Raw genomic sequence first — 16,921 nt, 5'->3', positions numbered from 1 at the left:
ACGCGCTATAGTACAATCCCCGAGTGCCAACGCAGACGCTATAGTGTGGATGATTAGTTGCTTTATGCCTGCGACTCTCACGAATCTACCGCGAGTTGCGAGCAGACGTTTCATACGCGTTCCATTTGCATCTTGATTCTCATCGTCCTCGCGACAACGACAAAAAAGTCTTGTCGCACTACACAAAGTTCGTTTAATACGACCGCGTGCGTTATGTGAAAACGCATCCGCGATATACTCGCGAAAGAAGATAGTATAATCGAAGGAAGGAACGATCAAATCGAGGGACAAAGCCGAGTGCCCACGCGCAGAGCCAAGCAAGCGTTGTGTGTTACAGCAATCCAAGGTCCAAGGCAATTCAGGTATGTTCTTCTTTCCATCACAATTGCAAATCATTTCTCGAGAAATCCTAGGAATTCCAAATAATCTTTATTCTATTTTCCTTCCTCGCATACAATTTTTTCTATCTAATCTGTCTGAAAATTCGCATAATAAGGAGTAGGGCATGCTTGACAGCTGAAGAAAACTGAAAGATTAAAATAGTAGTAATAGAACTCTCGATAAGAATAGTTGATCACGATAGCTAATAAACGCATGGAAATTCGATCGTCGTATATTTACTACACTCTTCCTTCTCCTATCTTCCCCTCTTTTTTGATGTCATTGCCTCCCTTCTTCACCTACCTCTATATCGATATTCTTTTGACGTGATGTTTTGACATAGTATTTATTATCGTTTATTATCTAACATTGTTGGGCGGGTCTGCATTTGTGGAAAGGGAATCCTGAACTGACGAGCGAATTCCAACGAAAATGTTCACCATATACACGTCTAACATAGATACATTTATGTATACATACAACACTCATCATACATTTCTGTACACACATGATATACATATAAACAAATTTTCATATTGCTTTTTTGTTTACATTAAGTATCTAGCTTAATCTGAGAACTCAACATTGTTTCTCCATGTAATCTTCTAGTCTAGCGATATCAGTTTGTAGGCTATAAAATTTTTATATAAAACAAATATTGCGACTTGACAGTTTTGGACGCCATTTTAAAATACCAAATGGTAAAAAAGATCTAAATTTAAAAAATTTTTCTCGTTCTTGATACGAAATTCATATGCTAGATACGCATTAATGCATAAATTTTAATTATGGAAAAGAATTTCAAGATCTATAAAGTTAATAAAAAAAGAGAGCAATATAAAAATTACTGCGTTTTGTCGGTAATACAGACAAGTCCAGCATCCTCTTAAAATGACGTTCAAAGCTGTCAAATCACGTCAATATTTGTTTTATATAAAAATTATATATGTATATAATTACATATACATGTAATTATATTTTATTATTAATAAAAAAAATATGTAAAAACAGCTTATATCTACAAAACTGATATTGCTAGACTAGAAGATTACATGAAAAAACAACATTGAGTTTTTAGAATTAAGTTAGATACCTAATGTAATACAAAAAAGGAAAACCAAAATTTATTCATATGTGTATCGTGTGTGCAGAAATGTATATATGTATATGAATATATGTATGTATACATAAATGTATCTATGTATGTTTAGACGTGTATATGGTGAACATTTTTGTCGGAGTTTGCTCGTCAGTCCAGGATCCTCTTAAAGGATTAACCAGCAGAAGGCAAATAAATCGTAAATAAGAAAGGAATGACAAATGATTTTCTTTTATCACAAAAACAGCCTTTAAAAAAATAGCGGAAATCTTGAAACATCAGATAAAATCGGATTTATTTTCTGCTCCAACACTTTTTAATTAAATGTAATTTGATCGTCTTAAATCTATAAGTTCTCTTTAAATCGGCCAATAAATCAAGAAATTTAACACAATTGATAAACATAATTGTATACATATAAAAAGATGATTTAAATATGCTAAATTGTCTTTATGAAAGTTTAATCCTTAACGAATCATTTGCAAATAATACGAAATCAAAATATGTTGAGAGACAAAGTATTAGCAATTATTTGGATCATAACTGGCAAATGAAAAATTTAATTTAATGAAATTCGAGTTAGACAAGAAAACTTGGAACACATGCCATTGTTCCCTTTCTTTATCTCCATTTCTGTTTTTATTATCATTAATTTGAATTTTTGACCATTTGAGACGTGTCCTAACCTTTCAAAGATTCATAAAATTTTTAAACTTTCATGTCAAAGACATTCAAGACACAATAGAAAATTCAGATTCTTTGCTATAGATTTCTGTTACCTTTCTAAACAGAATTGAAGAAGTTTACCCAACTAATATGATAGACAAAGTATCTGAAATTTTGTATTCGATTTTTAGAAAAGATATTAATTTAGATATTCCCTTGTTTTCGAATCAACGATTTTTATTCTGTTTCCCAAATATGATAAAATTAATTATCATACTCTGCTTTTGATAAATCATTAATCGTTGCCAGAAAATTTTGATAAAGGAACATTTAATATCCAAAAATTATTCACTTCCATGTGCTAGATAAGGAAAAATTTATTGTATATTAATGTCATTAATCGCACGTGATTAGATCAGAGATTTCGATGAAATCGTGATTTCTTAACGCTATTTTAGATCCCGACATAAAAAATTAAAATAAACATGACCTCGCTTTATTTATCAAGGTCGGATACTTATCAATGCTTTATATTATTGATATCTGGTAAAAAATGCAGAATTGGATTTGAATTGGATGGAATTTACAGAGCGATAGCTTGAATCTATGTCGGGGAGCCTTTCGTTCAAGCCTTTCGATTGTACGCTTTCGTGCTGTGTTGCCAATTCTCTCGCAGTCAGGAATAATAAAGCTGACGCGAGAGTCCAAAGGAAAAGCAGTTTTGCGCTGATGTCATTTTATAATTCTCTTTGAATGATAAGCCACGCGCATTCGTCGTCTCAATGCGTCATTTGCGATATACCAAGCTGTCGTTGCAAAATACTCAGACTGTTATTATAACACAGATCTTTATTCTCAGGACAATCTGAAGATTGATCTATAATGGCTAATCAGTTTCATGATTAGCAAGAATACGATGTGAATAGAATGAAAAAAATTTTTAGAGGAAGTACAGAAAATTTCCGAATCAAGATCTCAAGATTGAAAAACTGAATAACGAATAATTTTATCGCGTTCAATTCGAAGCATTTTATTAATCCATATTGAGAATAAGAATTTGCAAAAAAAAAAGATTTTTTATGAATAACGTGATTTTAATCCTATTTCGAAGATATTGAATAAAAAAATTTTTCTTCTCTCTATCTCATTCTGTTTTGAATTGAATTTTAAAATACATTTATGTTCTTAACGCTGCCCATTTTAATTCTTTTTGATCAATTCGCTTAATCAAGAGATAATTAATTATAGATTAAAATTGTTTTAGCATTTTGTGGTGACGCTCTGTATAACATGACAGCACTATCTGATTTTTTGGGCGGGATTTGTTTCCTCTTCCCTCTATTCAAGACATGCGGATTATTTTCCTTCTTTTCAAATTAAGGGTGCTTTCCATTTAGTGACACAAGTCGATACAAGTATCGTTCTATTTTTCTTGACATTCAATGATTAACAAGGATAAAATGATACTTGTGTCGACTTGTGTTACTAAATGGAAAGCACCCAAAGAAAGAAAAGTTTCTACCGCTCAAGTATAATACGGAGGACACTGCTGTAAGCGATGAACGAAGGTTGGATTGCTAGTCATCTGTAACGGATGATTTCACGGTATTGTTGCCATCGTTATCGAGACGTTTCCTTTTTGCAACATGCTGTCGCCAGCATCCCTGTAAAGTTCACAGCATGCGTCGCGACTCATGCAGGGATCTCGATGCTGTGGCAACATTCCACGAATGACATTCCGAAGCGCTCTTCTGTCATGAGAAATCTTTCCATTGCGACACTTCATTGCGACATTACCAGGTACTTTTAAAATGAAAATTCATTACCTCGTGAATGATTCTCGAATATTTGTCATCTATCGATTCGAAATTGAACGCATTATTTTTGAGAAAATATCTCGTTTTAACAATTTCTCGGAATTTGCTAAATGCATATATATTATAATAAATTTGAGAAGATTCTCTCTGTCACAGAAGTGAAAAATTCGAAAGATAATAAGACCCAGTAGAGATGCTAGATTCTACCGTTAAAATTTACGGATACATGCTGTGGTCCCGTGTAATATAGTGTAATAAGACAAAGACAGAAATAGAGGCCGCGTTAGCGGCAACGTTGCATCAATGGTATATACCCGGTGTCGCAGCTGACAGCTGTGCACCTTCCGAGCGAGTCGAGTGGCTTACGGAGAAATCGAATTTCTTATCAAGGCACAAAACAGTGGCTTTGTCTTAGATATGCACACGCAAAGTCATAAAAATGCTTTAACACATAAATTTACGTACATATTCAATATGCATCTTGCTATTTATTGCGAATAATAATTAGAAATGTTTATTATTAATCATTATACATCGTTATATAAAGTTTCAAAATGTACTGAAAATTTATACGTAATATATATATATTATATATTATTAGTATTAGCAGTAAATTTTGAAACACAACTGAAATATTCCAAAACTGATGATACAAGCCGGAAGGAGATGATTTTATATGAAAAAGCAAGTCAAAAATATAGAATAAAATTTTCGATTTAGACTCTAACCTCGTTTATATAATGTCACGTCATCATGTTTCGTTCTCAGCCTATCTGCTGCACCAATCATGCAATATACTCGTGCGGTATACTCTCTCACACAAAACGCAGGTGAGAATTTTACTCGGTAGAGGAAATATGAAAATTAGTTTCTAATTTTGGAATATCTCTGAGTGATAGATAACAAACCAATTGGAAAAGCTTAAATAACGTTTTGGAGCAACTATTGAGTAAAATTTTGCTCGAAAGCAACGTTTTGGCTTACATTATAAAATGTCTTTTTCAAGAAAAATTTTACTTGATATACGTATGTTACGTGTATTACATATTTCGAGTAAAATTTTTCCTGGAAAAAATGTTTTGGAATGTAGTTTGGAATGTAATCCTAGTATTATATATAAGCCTGTGGGTATACTTATATCATACAAATACAATGCCGCTACCAACGGCAACGCATGCGCACATTCTTGCTGCACAGAATTATGTTTCAACGCTTCTTCACTTGGTCACTAGATCACTTCCGATCGCGTTGACGTGGAGTATAAGTAAGCAACTATAAGTTTCTTCAGTTCTATCTTTTTCTTATTTTTATTTTGTCTCTTTCTTTTGTTTTATTTCGTCTTGCATATATAAAATATACTTGATACACACACAACATTTAAAACAAAGAGCGAATATAAGCAAGAAGAGTAATATTATTATAATATTATTGAAAACAATAATTCAAACCTTTTTATTACAAATGCAAACTTTTTCCTGTTTTAAATGCAAGTTTTTTCTGTTTATTCTTTGTCTCGCTAATAAATCATGCGTATTAATCAACAAATTGTATTTAAAAATCAAATTCCAATAATTATTTATGGAATCTTGTAACTCACTGTTATGCAATGGCATTAATATGTCAGTATATAATGGCCGACATTTATAAGGCATTTTTACTTTCATTTCGAAACTTTTCCAGGATATATTTTAGCATTCAATATTATAATTACACTTATTTTCTCATTCTTTTTAAACTTGACCGCATTATCATATGAATGTATGTAGCACTTGAGTATTTTTTGTTAATTTAACACTTTATTTGGCTACACATTTTGAGTTATACAAAGTTAAACAATAACAAAGCATTTTTTGATGAGATCTACTAAGCGTGCTGATAATGTATGGCTATTTTCAAGATTTTTACATTGTAATTCTCCGATTGTCGTTCTATTGCTAAACTTTTAATTCACGTCTCTTTATTATAGATTTTTAATACCGACAATAGGAAGAGGTTATGTGTAAATGTATACACATAATCTTTATCTGTTTAAAAAATTTGTGGTTATATTATAGTTCTTTCTAGCAGTTTATTTTGAACAAATATATAATTTTATAACAAAATATTTTTTTTATACAAAACAAATTTTTTGAATTTATTTTTGTGATGACTCATATTAACATCCCTGCTCTTCTTCGACTATTATGCAATATATATATATATATATATATATATATATAGCAAAATATACAAAAATTCAAATAAATAAAAAGAAGAAAAATAAAATTAAGCTTATGTTTTCTTAAAAACCAAATAAAACATTAATTAATTAAAAAGTAAAAGTAAACAATTTTAAACTGATTAGAGAAAAACAGAAAGTATAATGTTGATTATAAGGAGAAACTAATTATAAATGCTTCATTCTTGCTATTTAAACGTTATATATTTTTTTAATATGAAAAAAGTTGAATTATAGAAGATTGAATGAATTATTATTACATAAAATTTGTAGTAAAAACATGTAGTGATATTATATTTTTTTTTACAGATTTACGGAAGCATCTTCATAAATACATAACAGAAATGACTGAATGCATTGAACATTATATGCTTCCTCCAAAACGTTTATCATCAAATTCACCAATATCATCCCATTTATTTATCGAAGTATCAGATGAAGTTGATAGCGGTGATTATCGATTAGAATCTGCCCGTTTGGAAAGCTTTAAATCTTGGCCATGTTTATGGATGAAGCCAGAGAAACTTGCCGCGGCTGGATTTTATTATACGGGCGAAAGCGACAAAGTAAAATGCTTCGAGTGTCAAATAGAAATATGCGAATGGCAGGCGGATGATAACCCGATGGTCGATCATCAACGGTGGTCTGGAAGATGCAGATTTGTTCGTAATATTCCATGTGGCAATGTACCGATCGGTACAGATCCTAACACGATTCCAGCACCTACATCTAAAGGAGTGGACGTATGTGGACCTTATGGTTCGATATATATGCCTTACTCTGGTCCAGATCATGAAGATCAAGAGATAGAGGAAAGAGTAAATTATAGATTGAGAGATCTTGCTTCAAGACCAAAGCATCCCGAATATGCCAGTTATGCTGCTAGATTAGCTTCATTCGATACGTGGCCTAAATCTATGACACAAACTAAAGAAGAACTGGCAAATGCCGGTTTTTATTACACAGGGTGCAGCGATCAAACATTATGTTATCACTGTGGTGGTGGATTAAGAGATTGGGAGCCAGAAGATGATCCTTGGATGGAACATGCCAAGTGGTTCGAAAATTGTCATTATCTAATTTTAACCAAAGGAACAGAATTTGTAAGCAATGTTACTGGAAAAAGATATAGTGCGGCAGAAGTAAGTTTAAAAATATTATTTATTTGCTGTTGAATTTTGCAATAAACGTTTTAATGTACTTAAAAAACAAGATAGGATATATTAATGTTATAATTTAAAATTATTTGTTCATCAGAAAAATATACCAATTGATAAATTTGAAGAGAAATATGAGAAAGCTAATAGTGAGAGCAATGCCAGTGGAAGTTCTCAAAATTCAATTAACTCTGAAGAAGGCGTTAATCATTCAGAAGCAAGTTCTATATCGGGTGAGGCTTACAGCGAGGAACAGGTTACTCTTCAAGCACATAGTGATAAACCGATCGACAAAGATGCAAGATTATGCAAAATTTGCTACAATAGAGAATTACGTATGTTATTTATGCCTTGTGGACATTTACTGGCATGTGCAGAATGTGCGAAAAATATGAAGGTATGCGGCGTATGTCGTAAGCCTGTGGAAGTTACTGTACAAGCATATATCTCATAGTGTCTTTATCCTTGTGATAAATTACTTTCGGATTGTTATAGAACTTTCTACTTATTAGTATAAAGACTGACTCTTTCAAACAAAACTAAATGACATGACTCATGTAGCATACCGATCAGCAGATACAATTTATGCAATGTTAATACAAATTATCTAATTCTTGTTAATGAATAATGATCAACTTCACATTGTCACATTCTTAATAGAAAGGATATTCTCCTTTGTAAATATACTTTGTAAACGTTGTGTAAGTAATAGATGTTCCTATATTAAAATATATGTATGTATGTGTGTGTATATATATATATATATTATATATAAAATACCCATACACATATATATATAAAATACACACACATATATATATATATATATATATATATGGCTGTACGTGTGTGTGTGTGTGTGTGTGTGTGTGTGTGTGTGTGTGTGTGTGTGTGTGGAGAGTGAGCCATCCCTATACTAAACTAGAAAACCGCAGCGGAGAAAAGGATGGGCATAAAGTTGGTCTTTATCTCTTTTCTACAGTGTATTACCTTATGGTCATAGAATAACATTAACCAATCAAAGAATATCTTGATAAAGAGAATGATTCCAACTCGCACATTGTCTTTTTTTAGTAAATGAGATCCCTATTCCTTGAAGGCTCACTCCAGTATACTATATAGCTCAATGGGCTGTATAATCGCAAAAATTGTTGGTCGATGATGTGTTCCAAGATTTACTATCAACAATACTATATATATAAAATTCATGTCACCTATTTTAGAGATTTCTACTGATATTAAATTTTGGAACATAGTCAATGTATAAAATATATATGGCATATCACAAGTTCTTGTATTTTGACTATTGAATGACATGAATATAGAAAATTGTTAAAATCATAATTCAGAAAATATAAATTGTATCTGCAACGGGACGTTGCTATTTGAACATTTTCGAGTTTATATTGTTTCTAATGCAATATTTGTTGAAAAAAAACATGGTGATATGAGATAAAGATATGAGACAAAGCAGCACCATTGTACAAGTACAAATAGCAACATGACATGAAGTCTAGTCATTAGTATTATGTAATGAATAATTAAATCGTGTGTATGTGTGGTGTGTGTGTGTGTGTGTGTGTGTGTGTGTGTGTGTGTGTGTGTGTGTGTGTGTGTGTGTATGTGTGTGATATCAAATATAAATTACACATCTTAATATTTAGTTTATGGGTTTTGTCGTGTTGTGTAACTGAATGTTCACATATAAAAAGAAAAACGAAAAGCTTTTTAGCATAAATTAGAAGATGGACAATAAAATTGGAATCGTACTTCTTAGTGTATAAATGTTTATATGAATAAAATATGTTCCAAAAATCCTGGAATGGACATTAAGTGTTTTGAAAATATAAAGCATTTTTTAGAAACATGTTTTAAATAAAATAAGAGGGGAGTCACATGATATAATATTCATTGAAGGTGATTTATTTGCAGAGTCGCTGTTGATATTTTTTTATAGTCTTTTTTTTAATAAAATCTTATTTTTCGTTGCATGTTATAATTCTTTTAATTATCCTGAACATAAAAGTATTAAGATTATTAAAGACAATTATCAAAAAGTCAGTAGTTTATGAGATATTTTATATTATTTTGAAATATGACATAAAACAAAATATTTTGTAAACTATTATTTTTTGATAACTCAATATTTATATCTATGAGGAATCATTATATATCAAAAAATATATAATTTCATTTTGAAAGTCAAATTTCATTTGACGACTATAAAAAAATATCAATAGAGACTTCATCTGCAAATGAATTAATATCATAATCATGTGATATTGATCCTCCTCGAAATTCCATGTAACTTTTATTTAAAAGTTTTTTTCTTAAGATTGCTTTATTTTCAAGATATTGGACTATTTCAAGACTTTTAGAATACTGTATACAAACTTTAGAACACTATATATATTTAATTATATATACAATCATTGCCAAATATTTCAATTGAATATTCCCATCAAACAAAAAAATTTGTATTTGTGGATTGGCTTAACCTTTCTATTGGCGATAATACAGCAGACAGATTAGCCAGTTTATTTCCGTTGTAATTCATTATATAAATTTCATTGTGATTTTTCTATATTTATCAATATACTGCAAATTGATTGCATTATTTTGTTCATAAATATAAAATATGTGACTTTATATCAAATATAATGAATCTACTTCATATATGATTAATAAATCAAATCAATCAAGATATGATTAATAAATCAATCAATGTTAATGATATGTGGTAAATTAATGTAGTATGAAGGTTCCTGATCTTTAATTGTGAGATAAGTTTCTGATTGTTACATATGATGGATAACTATAAGAGTATCCTTAAAAAAATATAACTTAAAAAATATATTGATACAAAATTTCATTTCATAAGAGTAATATAATTATTAAATTTGATTATTAAATTTGATTTATATAATAGATCTAAAACTAAAGGACAAACTTTTGCATGCTTAATAAAGTATGAAAGGTAATTTTTACGACAGTATTGACAATATTAATATAAATTCTTTATATAATTTTTCATAATATTACGTTGAGTAAATTTCGAACTTGATGATTTTATGTAAATAAAATCAAGATAAAAGAAATAATCAAGTGATCCATAATTATATATATATTTAAATTGAGTTCCTAAAAGTCGAGATTCTAAGTTTATATCCATAAATTAATTAATTATATCGATTAAAATGGAAATTTTGAAAAAATTTGGTATATTAGGCTAGATAACACAAGTGTTAAAATATCTTCTTACATTAAGTATCTTAGTAAAAGATGTAAAAAAAAGATTATTTATGAAAAAAAGATCCTTTAATATAACATAGATCTTATAATACTCGATACGTCTGTTCCTTTCGAAAGAGACAGTGGATGTGTCATATTTTCTATCCTTCATTTTCCGAAAGTACACAATAAAGAAAGATATAAGATATTGCTCTCTCGCTCTATCATTAGAAATAGAAGAACATAAGGTAGTGCTCTCTCACTCTATCAATTCGAATCTTGATTTTAATCAGAAGGCATATCAGTTTTATAAGATCTGTGTAATCTAAAGCATCCTTTTCTAGGATACTTTAAAAGATAAAATATTTTAATATTTTTGCTGTCTTATTTTATATATAAACACAAGTGCACACACAAGTGTATATATACGCTTGCGTACATATATGTGTACACAATATTTTCGTAATTTTTTAAACATAGGTAACTTTATTAGATTTATACAGGAATTGCATTTTAATGTCTAGTATATGTATATTTAATTTATCTAAAATTTAATTTATCGAAAATTTTCTGTATATATTAGATTTACTTTCAATAAATTAATGTGTTCATGCATAGGGAAATATATAATTTTTAAACATCATAACTTCACAAAGCTTAAAAAAATTATGTCATAGATACACAGATGTGCATCTGTCACAGATACACAAATAATCTATGTAAACTTTAAGGATATTTTCATATTTATATAAACAAAAGGCAATATTATAATTCTTGTTTTTTGAATGATTCAAAATAACTGTACAATTAAATAATATAATAGTATTTTATTCCGCTTTATTTTAAGAAAATATAATGTATATTAACATATGGAGAGTTGGTATAAAAAACGCATATGATAATTATCTATGAAAAAAAAGATTCTATTAGGTGCGATAGTTATTCTTTGATACATATGATCTCTTTTGCATTAACGAATCTAAATTATAATACCATGTGTTCAACAATAAGAAAAATGAGTCTAAAAGTTTTGCATATTTTTTCGTGTTTTAATCATTTTTGTTATAAATTTTCTCATAATTATTGTGCCCTTGTTCTATCCAAAGTCATTCTGTTCTATCAGTACACTACTACATTATATGTGTATGCACATATATTCATATATAATATATATTTTTGTATATTTATTTGTATGATAAACGTTTATTTTATTTTTATGTTACGAATGCATATTTACGGCAGAAATATCTTTACATTTAATATAAGCTTGAAGATGTAGCATTGTTTTCAGATACCTATAATAAAATTTATTTGTGATAATTTGAGCGTATACTCTGGACAAAATAATTTTGACGTAATGCTGTACAAACGTAGCGATATACATATGTAACGACTGCGACAATTATAAAGTAAAATAAAATTTCGAAAAAATATTTACTATTTTTCAATGATATTCCTCGCGTACGTTCCCCCTTGTACATTTATTTATGTTACAAAATTACCTTTTTGTAAAAAATCTTTTTGTAAAAAAAGATAAAAAAGGGTGTCAAGTAAAGAGACATACGTGCCCTACGAGACGAGGTATTGCTACACAAAGTCCGATTCGTAAATTTTTATTTTACGTCGTCATTATTTGTATAAAAGATTTGGTATCAATAACTGGCGCCAAGTTATATTTTATTATAAAAATTGTGTACTATCAAAAACATCTTATTCTACTAAACTCAAGTAATATGTATTATTTGTATAAAAAATAAAATAACGCAATATCTTTTATTTTAAGAAAATAGAACCTAAGTGTATGTATCTTTGTATCTTCATTGAAGAATCTTTTTACTCTAACCCATGTGGTAGTAGTTTTAATTTCTTAAAAAGGATTTGAATTTTCAATGAAAAGTCTTCCTATTCTGACCCAATATGATGTTAACCCTAATTCTTCAAAAAAGAAAACTTTACTTGCACACTGCCAATTGAACTCAAATGATTGTAATAATGTATAAAATTTGTATAAAAGATTTGATATCAATAATTGGCGCCAAGTTATAGTCCTATAAACATTGAGTTCACCTTACAAGGGACCTGTCATAACTGTCCGAAATCGATTTGATTTTCTTTAAAATATGTTATTAAACACAAAAATCTAAGAGACACGTATTTTTTTATATGCGTCCAATTGGAGTTTTAAGGGATGAAACAATTTTTCAAAGGCTAACCTCCCAGCCTCCCAGCAAAATGCTAGCAATTTGCTAGCAGATTGGCAATAAATTCGATCAGATATTGACTACAAATCCATAGCCATGTGTCCGCAGGTTCGGGATTTGTCGACAAAGCTTGTTGATATGCTATGCCAGCAGAAACCGAGCAGAGCCTGCTGACATGCTATGCGAACAGATTGGCGGCAAAAATCGAGCAGAGTTTGCCCTAATTTCCTTATTGGACGATTACGTCTTGCATCAAACATATACATAAAAATACGTAAATAATAAATGCATGTTTAAATTTTGATTATGATTTCGCTTATATAGAAAGTTTGATAAATTTTGCATGCGAGAAACGGACGCCATCTAGCGGTAGTTTTCCAATTATTGTTTAAATATGCGTAATGACAGGCTCTGCTTGGTTTTTGCTATCAATCTGCTGACATAGCATGTCGGCAGGCTTTACTCGGTTTTTACTAGCAATCTACTGGCATAGCATGTCGGCAAGCTTTGTCATATTTTTGAGGACAGTTTGCTTACATCATCAGATATTACAGACCCTGTGCAATTTGTTGCTTTTTTGCTATCAAATATTGGTAGCAGGCTCTGCTCAAAATCTATTTCTGCAGGTTTTGCTATCGGGACTATATATTTTGATTTCCATCAATTATCAACGGAGAGATAAAAAATGTTTTAGACAAAACTTTTATAATTTCTTATGTACTTTATAACCGTGTATTTAGATTTTAAAAAATTTAATATTTTTCAAACTATCCCCACGTCTTATTATTTTTACGTAATTTAAATTTTTCCTAAGAATAAAAATTGAAAGGGGAATTTTATGCCAAATTTAACCGTATATAATAAAATTATTTTACAAAATCGCATTTTTTCAGAAATAATCTGAAAACGTTGCTATATGCATCGTTTGTGCTTTTATGTAGCGCTTGTCTCTAATAGCACATGATAGCATTCGAATATTCTACACTCGTACTGAAAGTATTGTGATCATATGTACAATTGCTTAATATACCAGAGAACATTCATATGATATCTTGATGGTATATCATTTCTCGTATATTCTTAAACTTATCTTCAGAATATACCGAATATACCCTAGCAGCACATGATATACGAATATTCTATATTTATACTGAATGTACTGTGATCATATCGAATACACTAAGATTATTCATATAAAATCTATGTATCCCAACCCTAATAGCATTCGTCTATTCTGAAAACGTTCCACGGGATATCATACAAGTATATTCGAGATATTCTCCGAACATTCGAAATATGTACTGCGTTATACTGTGGAATGTACTTAGATCATTACTACCGCTCACTAACCTAATCCCTAGTATGTACTATAGAATATCCCGCAGTATGGCCATAGGATGAAATGGTTTAAAAACAGTATATCATGTAGAGCATAAATGTATCAGACAGCCATATAGATCGTGAAAATTTATAATATACGTGACACCTCTTACGGAAAATAAGTGAAAAAAATTTAAACAATTCAGAGAAAGTAATGAAACATTTTTTATCTTGTATTGCATGTTTTTAAAACGGTCCCCATCCTACTTGGGATCCTGCTCGATGCTGCTTAACTTCTATAATGGGATGAAACCTGCAACAGAAATGATGATATAAGTGTATAATGATGATATAAGTGAACACGGAATTTTGACATAAAATATAATAGATCCAGTTAATGTTACTATCCTAATAGCATACATGATATCATTCGAACATTCTACACTCGTACTGAAAGTATTGTGATCGTATATGCCTAATATATTATTGCATAATATATTACAGAACATTTATATGACATCTTGATGGTATATCATTTCTCGTATATTCTTAAGCTCATCTTCAGAATATACTGAATATACTCTAGCAGCACATGATACGAATATTCTGTATTTATATTGAATGTACTGTGATCATAACGAATATACTAAAATATACTAAAATAAATATACTAAAATTATATATAAATATACTAAAATATATTAAAATAATACTAAAATAAAAATATACTAAAAAAATATACTAAAACTATTCGTATAAAATCTCAAGTAGCAAGATGACGTCATTATGACAATGATTTCATTTTTTGTCAGTATTTTTTGTCAGTATTAAAAAACGATGTAAAATAAACGTAACATTTATCACGAAATATTATTATAAATATATTGTCATTTAATCTTCATTTTTAAGTCATTTTTAATGAACATATAATGAAATAACATTATTAATTACTATTATGGTAATCAGCAATATTGTGGTTGTTGCCAATACCGGTTGTTGTGATGGTAGTTGATTGTGATGTCTGGACGGATTTGATGAAACCAACTCGTTGTACCTCTCTGCACGCCCCGTCAATCCACGCTCAGTCGAAGCGGAAAAAGGCGGCAGGTTCGAGAGGGAAATGAAGGTTATCGTGCAGGTTCCCAAGATTTAACTGAGGCAATCTTTAAATGTTCATTGTATATTTTCTACACATTACTACAAAAGAAAACGGAGATATCATGGGCGTGACGCGGGGGTTTGCGTGCCCCGTGTGTTTGGTGTGCGGCCCGATTTGGCGGAATCACGTGGTTCTTCGCGAAAGCGCTGTGCTCGCCTTTCGCGAGCACCAGCCCCGCCGTGGTGCGTGGTCCTGGTGCGAGTCGTCAGCAAGCCTCCAGCGTGCTGCGAGGCCTCTGTCTGTGAAGCGACGTTGTAGAAGGCCGGTCGGTGGTCTCGTCGGGGCGTCCCTGCGACGATGCTCCCGAGGTCGAGTGGAATGAGGCGCCACGGATGTCTGGGGGGCTCAGGACGCTGCCCCGGAAAGCTCGGAGTAGGCGGGCGGTGATGCGCCGCAATCTGCAGTGAGATCCTCGTCCGCAGTGGTGTTGACGGCTCGCTGAGGGCCCCTACGGGCCGGGAAGCTGATGGTACGGCCCGGCGTAGGCGGGCAGGTCCGTGGAGCTGAGCTCGGGCGCGGCGGTGTCCGCGACGCTGGCCCTGATGCGTGACTGTCCGCCGAGGACGATGATGTCGAGAGGACGCCAAATAACTCCACCAGCTGCTTTTGCCTGGAGGCCAGGGGCGTTGGTTGCCCCTTGCTGCAGGCGGCGCAGGCTCTGGCCGGCGCGAAGTCGCCGACGATCCGGGATGAGTCGGTGCCGGGGTGTCTCGCTGTCCTCCTAGCCGATGGGAAGTCCGCTCGGTGCTGGTCCTGGCGGCGGGGGTAGGTCTCCCCGCGGTGATGGCTGCCAGCAGGTTGCTCGGGCACGGACGGATGCGGCTGCGAGGTCGGCGGCGGTGAAGAGGCGGTCTCGACGTGGTGGCGAAGTCCTGGTCCCTGGGCGGCGTACTCCGGTGGCTCTCCTTCGGTATCGGAGGCAGCGGCTCGATCGGTTGCCTCTCAGCAGGGGTGCCAAGAGTCTCGCCCAACGGCGTGTACGGCCGCTGAAGAGAACTCAGGCGAGAGGAGGCATGGCGTGCACGGCCGCGTCGGAGGGTAGAGGAAATCCTCAATGGCGTGCGCGGCCACTGAGGGGGGAATACGACCTATAGTGGTCGGTAACGCCAGCCGTGTAAAAAAGGTCATATAATGACCGCAAGCAGTCAGTCCTCAGTGCTAGCTTAATCCGTGCGCGGGCTCCAGTGCGCACTGAGGGGGTAGTGCCAAACGGTGGTGCTAGCCGCTCTTATATAGCGCCGATGATGGTTTCCGCGCACGAGTGGATGATCAAACGGTTGGCCATCTCGTGGCGAGCGCGTGAATCACTCCCGTGCGCGGTCCCGCGGTGTCGGCGCGCGGCAGCGCGGCGGCGCGCGCCGACGCGCTTGTCAATGGGCCAGAGTGGCGGTGACCGCCACACTATCTTTTTTAACTAAATTAACTATAATATATAAATAAGAAAAATATTTGCTATATTTAATAAATATTTAATTATTAACAAATTCATAAATAAATATAAAACAAAATATATTCAACAATTTATAAACAATTTTCATAATAAAAATGATTCTCATTAAACATAATATAGGTTCACAGCTCTATATATATATATAATTTAATTATCTACAAGAATTACATATGCAATCAAGATTTTAAAATTGAGACTATTTATATGGCAGAGACTATTTAT

The 16,921-nt window shown here is 32.5% G+C and overlaps 1 protein-coding gene across 3 annotated transcripts; it reads left to right on the top strand.

The window, feature by feature from the left end:
* The first annotated feature begins 38 nt into the window (after positions 1-38).
* Positions 39-12,002, top strand: LOC105422659 (baculoviral IAP repeat-containing protein 7-B-like). 3 transcript variants are annotated; one of them, XM_011632139.3, is made up of 3 exons: positions 39-362; positions 6,491-7,323; positions 7,439-12,002. In XM_011632139.3, exons 2-3 carry the CDS (start codon positions 6,526-6,528, stop codon positions 7,790-7,792), a joined length of 1,152 nt encoding a protein of 383 aa, XP_011630441.2. In that variant the 5' UTR covers positions 39-362; positions 6,491-6,525; the 3' UTR covers positions 7,793-12,002. The 3 variants fall into 3 exon arrangements, with proteins under 3 accessions (XP_011630441.2, XP_088934762.1, XP_011630440.2); XM_089078636.1 differs by lacking the exon at positions 39-362 and adding an exon at positions 3,677-3,946; XM_011632138.3 differs by lacking the exon at positions 39-362 and adding an exon at positions 5,114-5,227.
* The last annotated feature ends 4,919 nt before the right edge of the window (positions 12,003-16,921 follow it).

This window comes from Pogonomyrmex barbatus, unplaced genomic scaffold, assembly GCF_055798465.1.
Source record: "Pogonomyrmex barbatus isolate J1 unplaced genomic scaffold, ASM5579846v1 scaffold26, whole genome shotgun sequence".
NCBI classification, from domain to species: domain Eukaryota; kingdom Metazoa; phylum Arthropoda; class Insecta; order Hymenoptera; family Formicidae; genus Pogonomyrmex; species Pogonomyrmex barbatus.
Note: the sequence above shows the minus strand (reverse complement) of the source record. Positions and strands in the feature narration are given on the sequence as shown.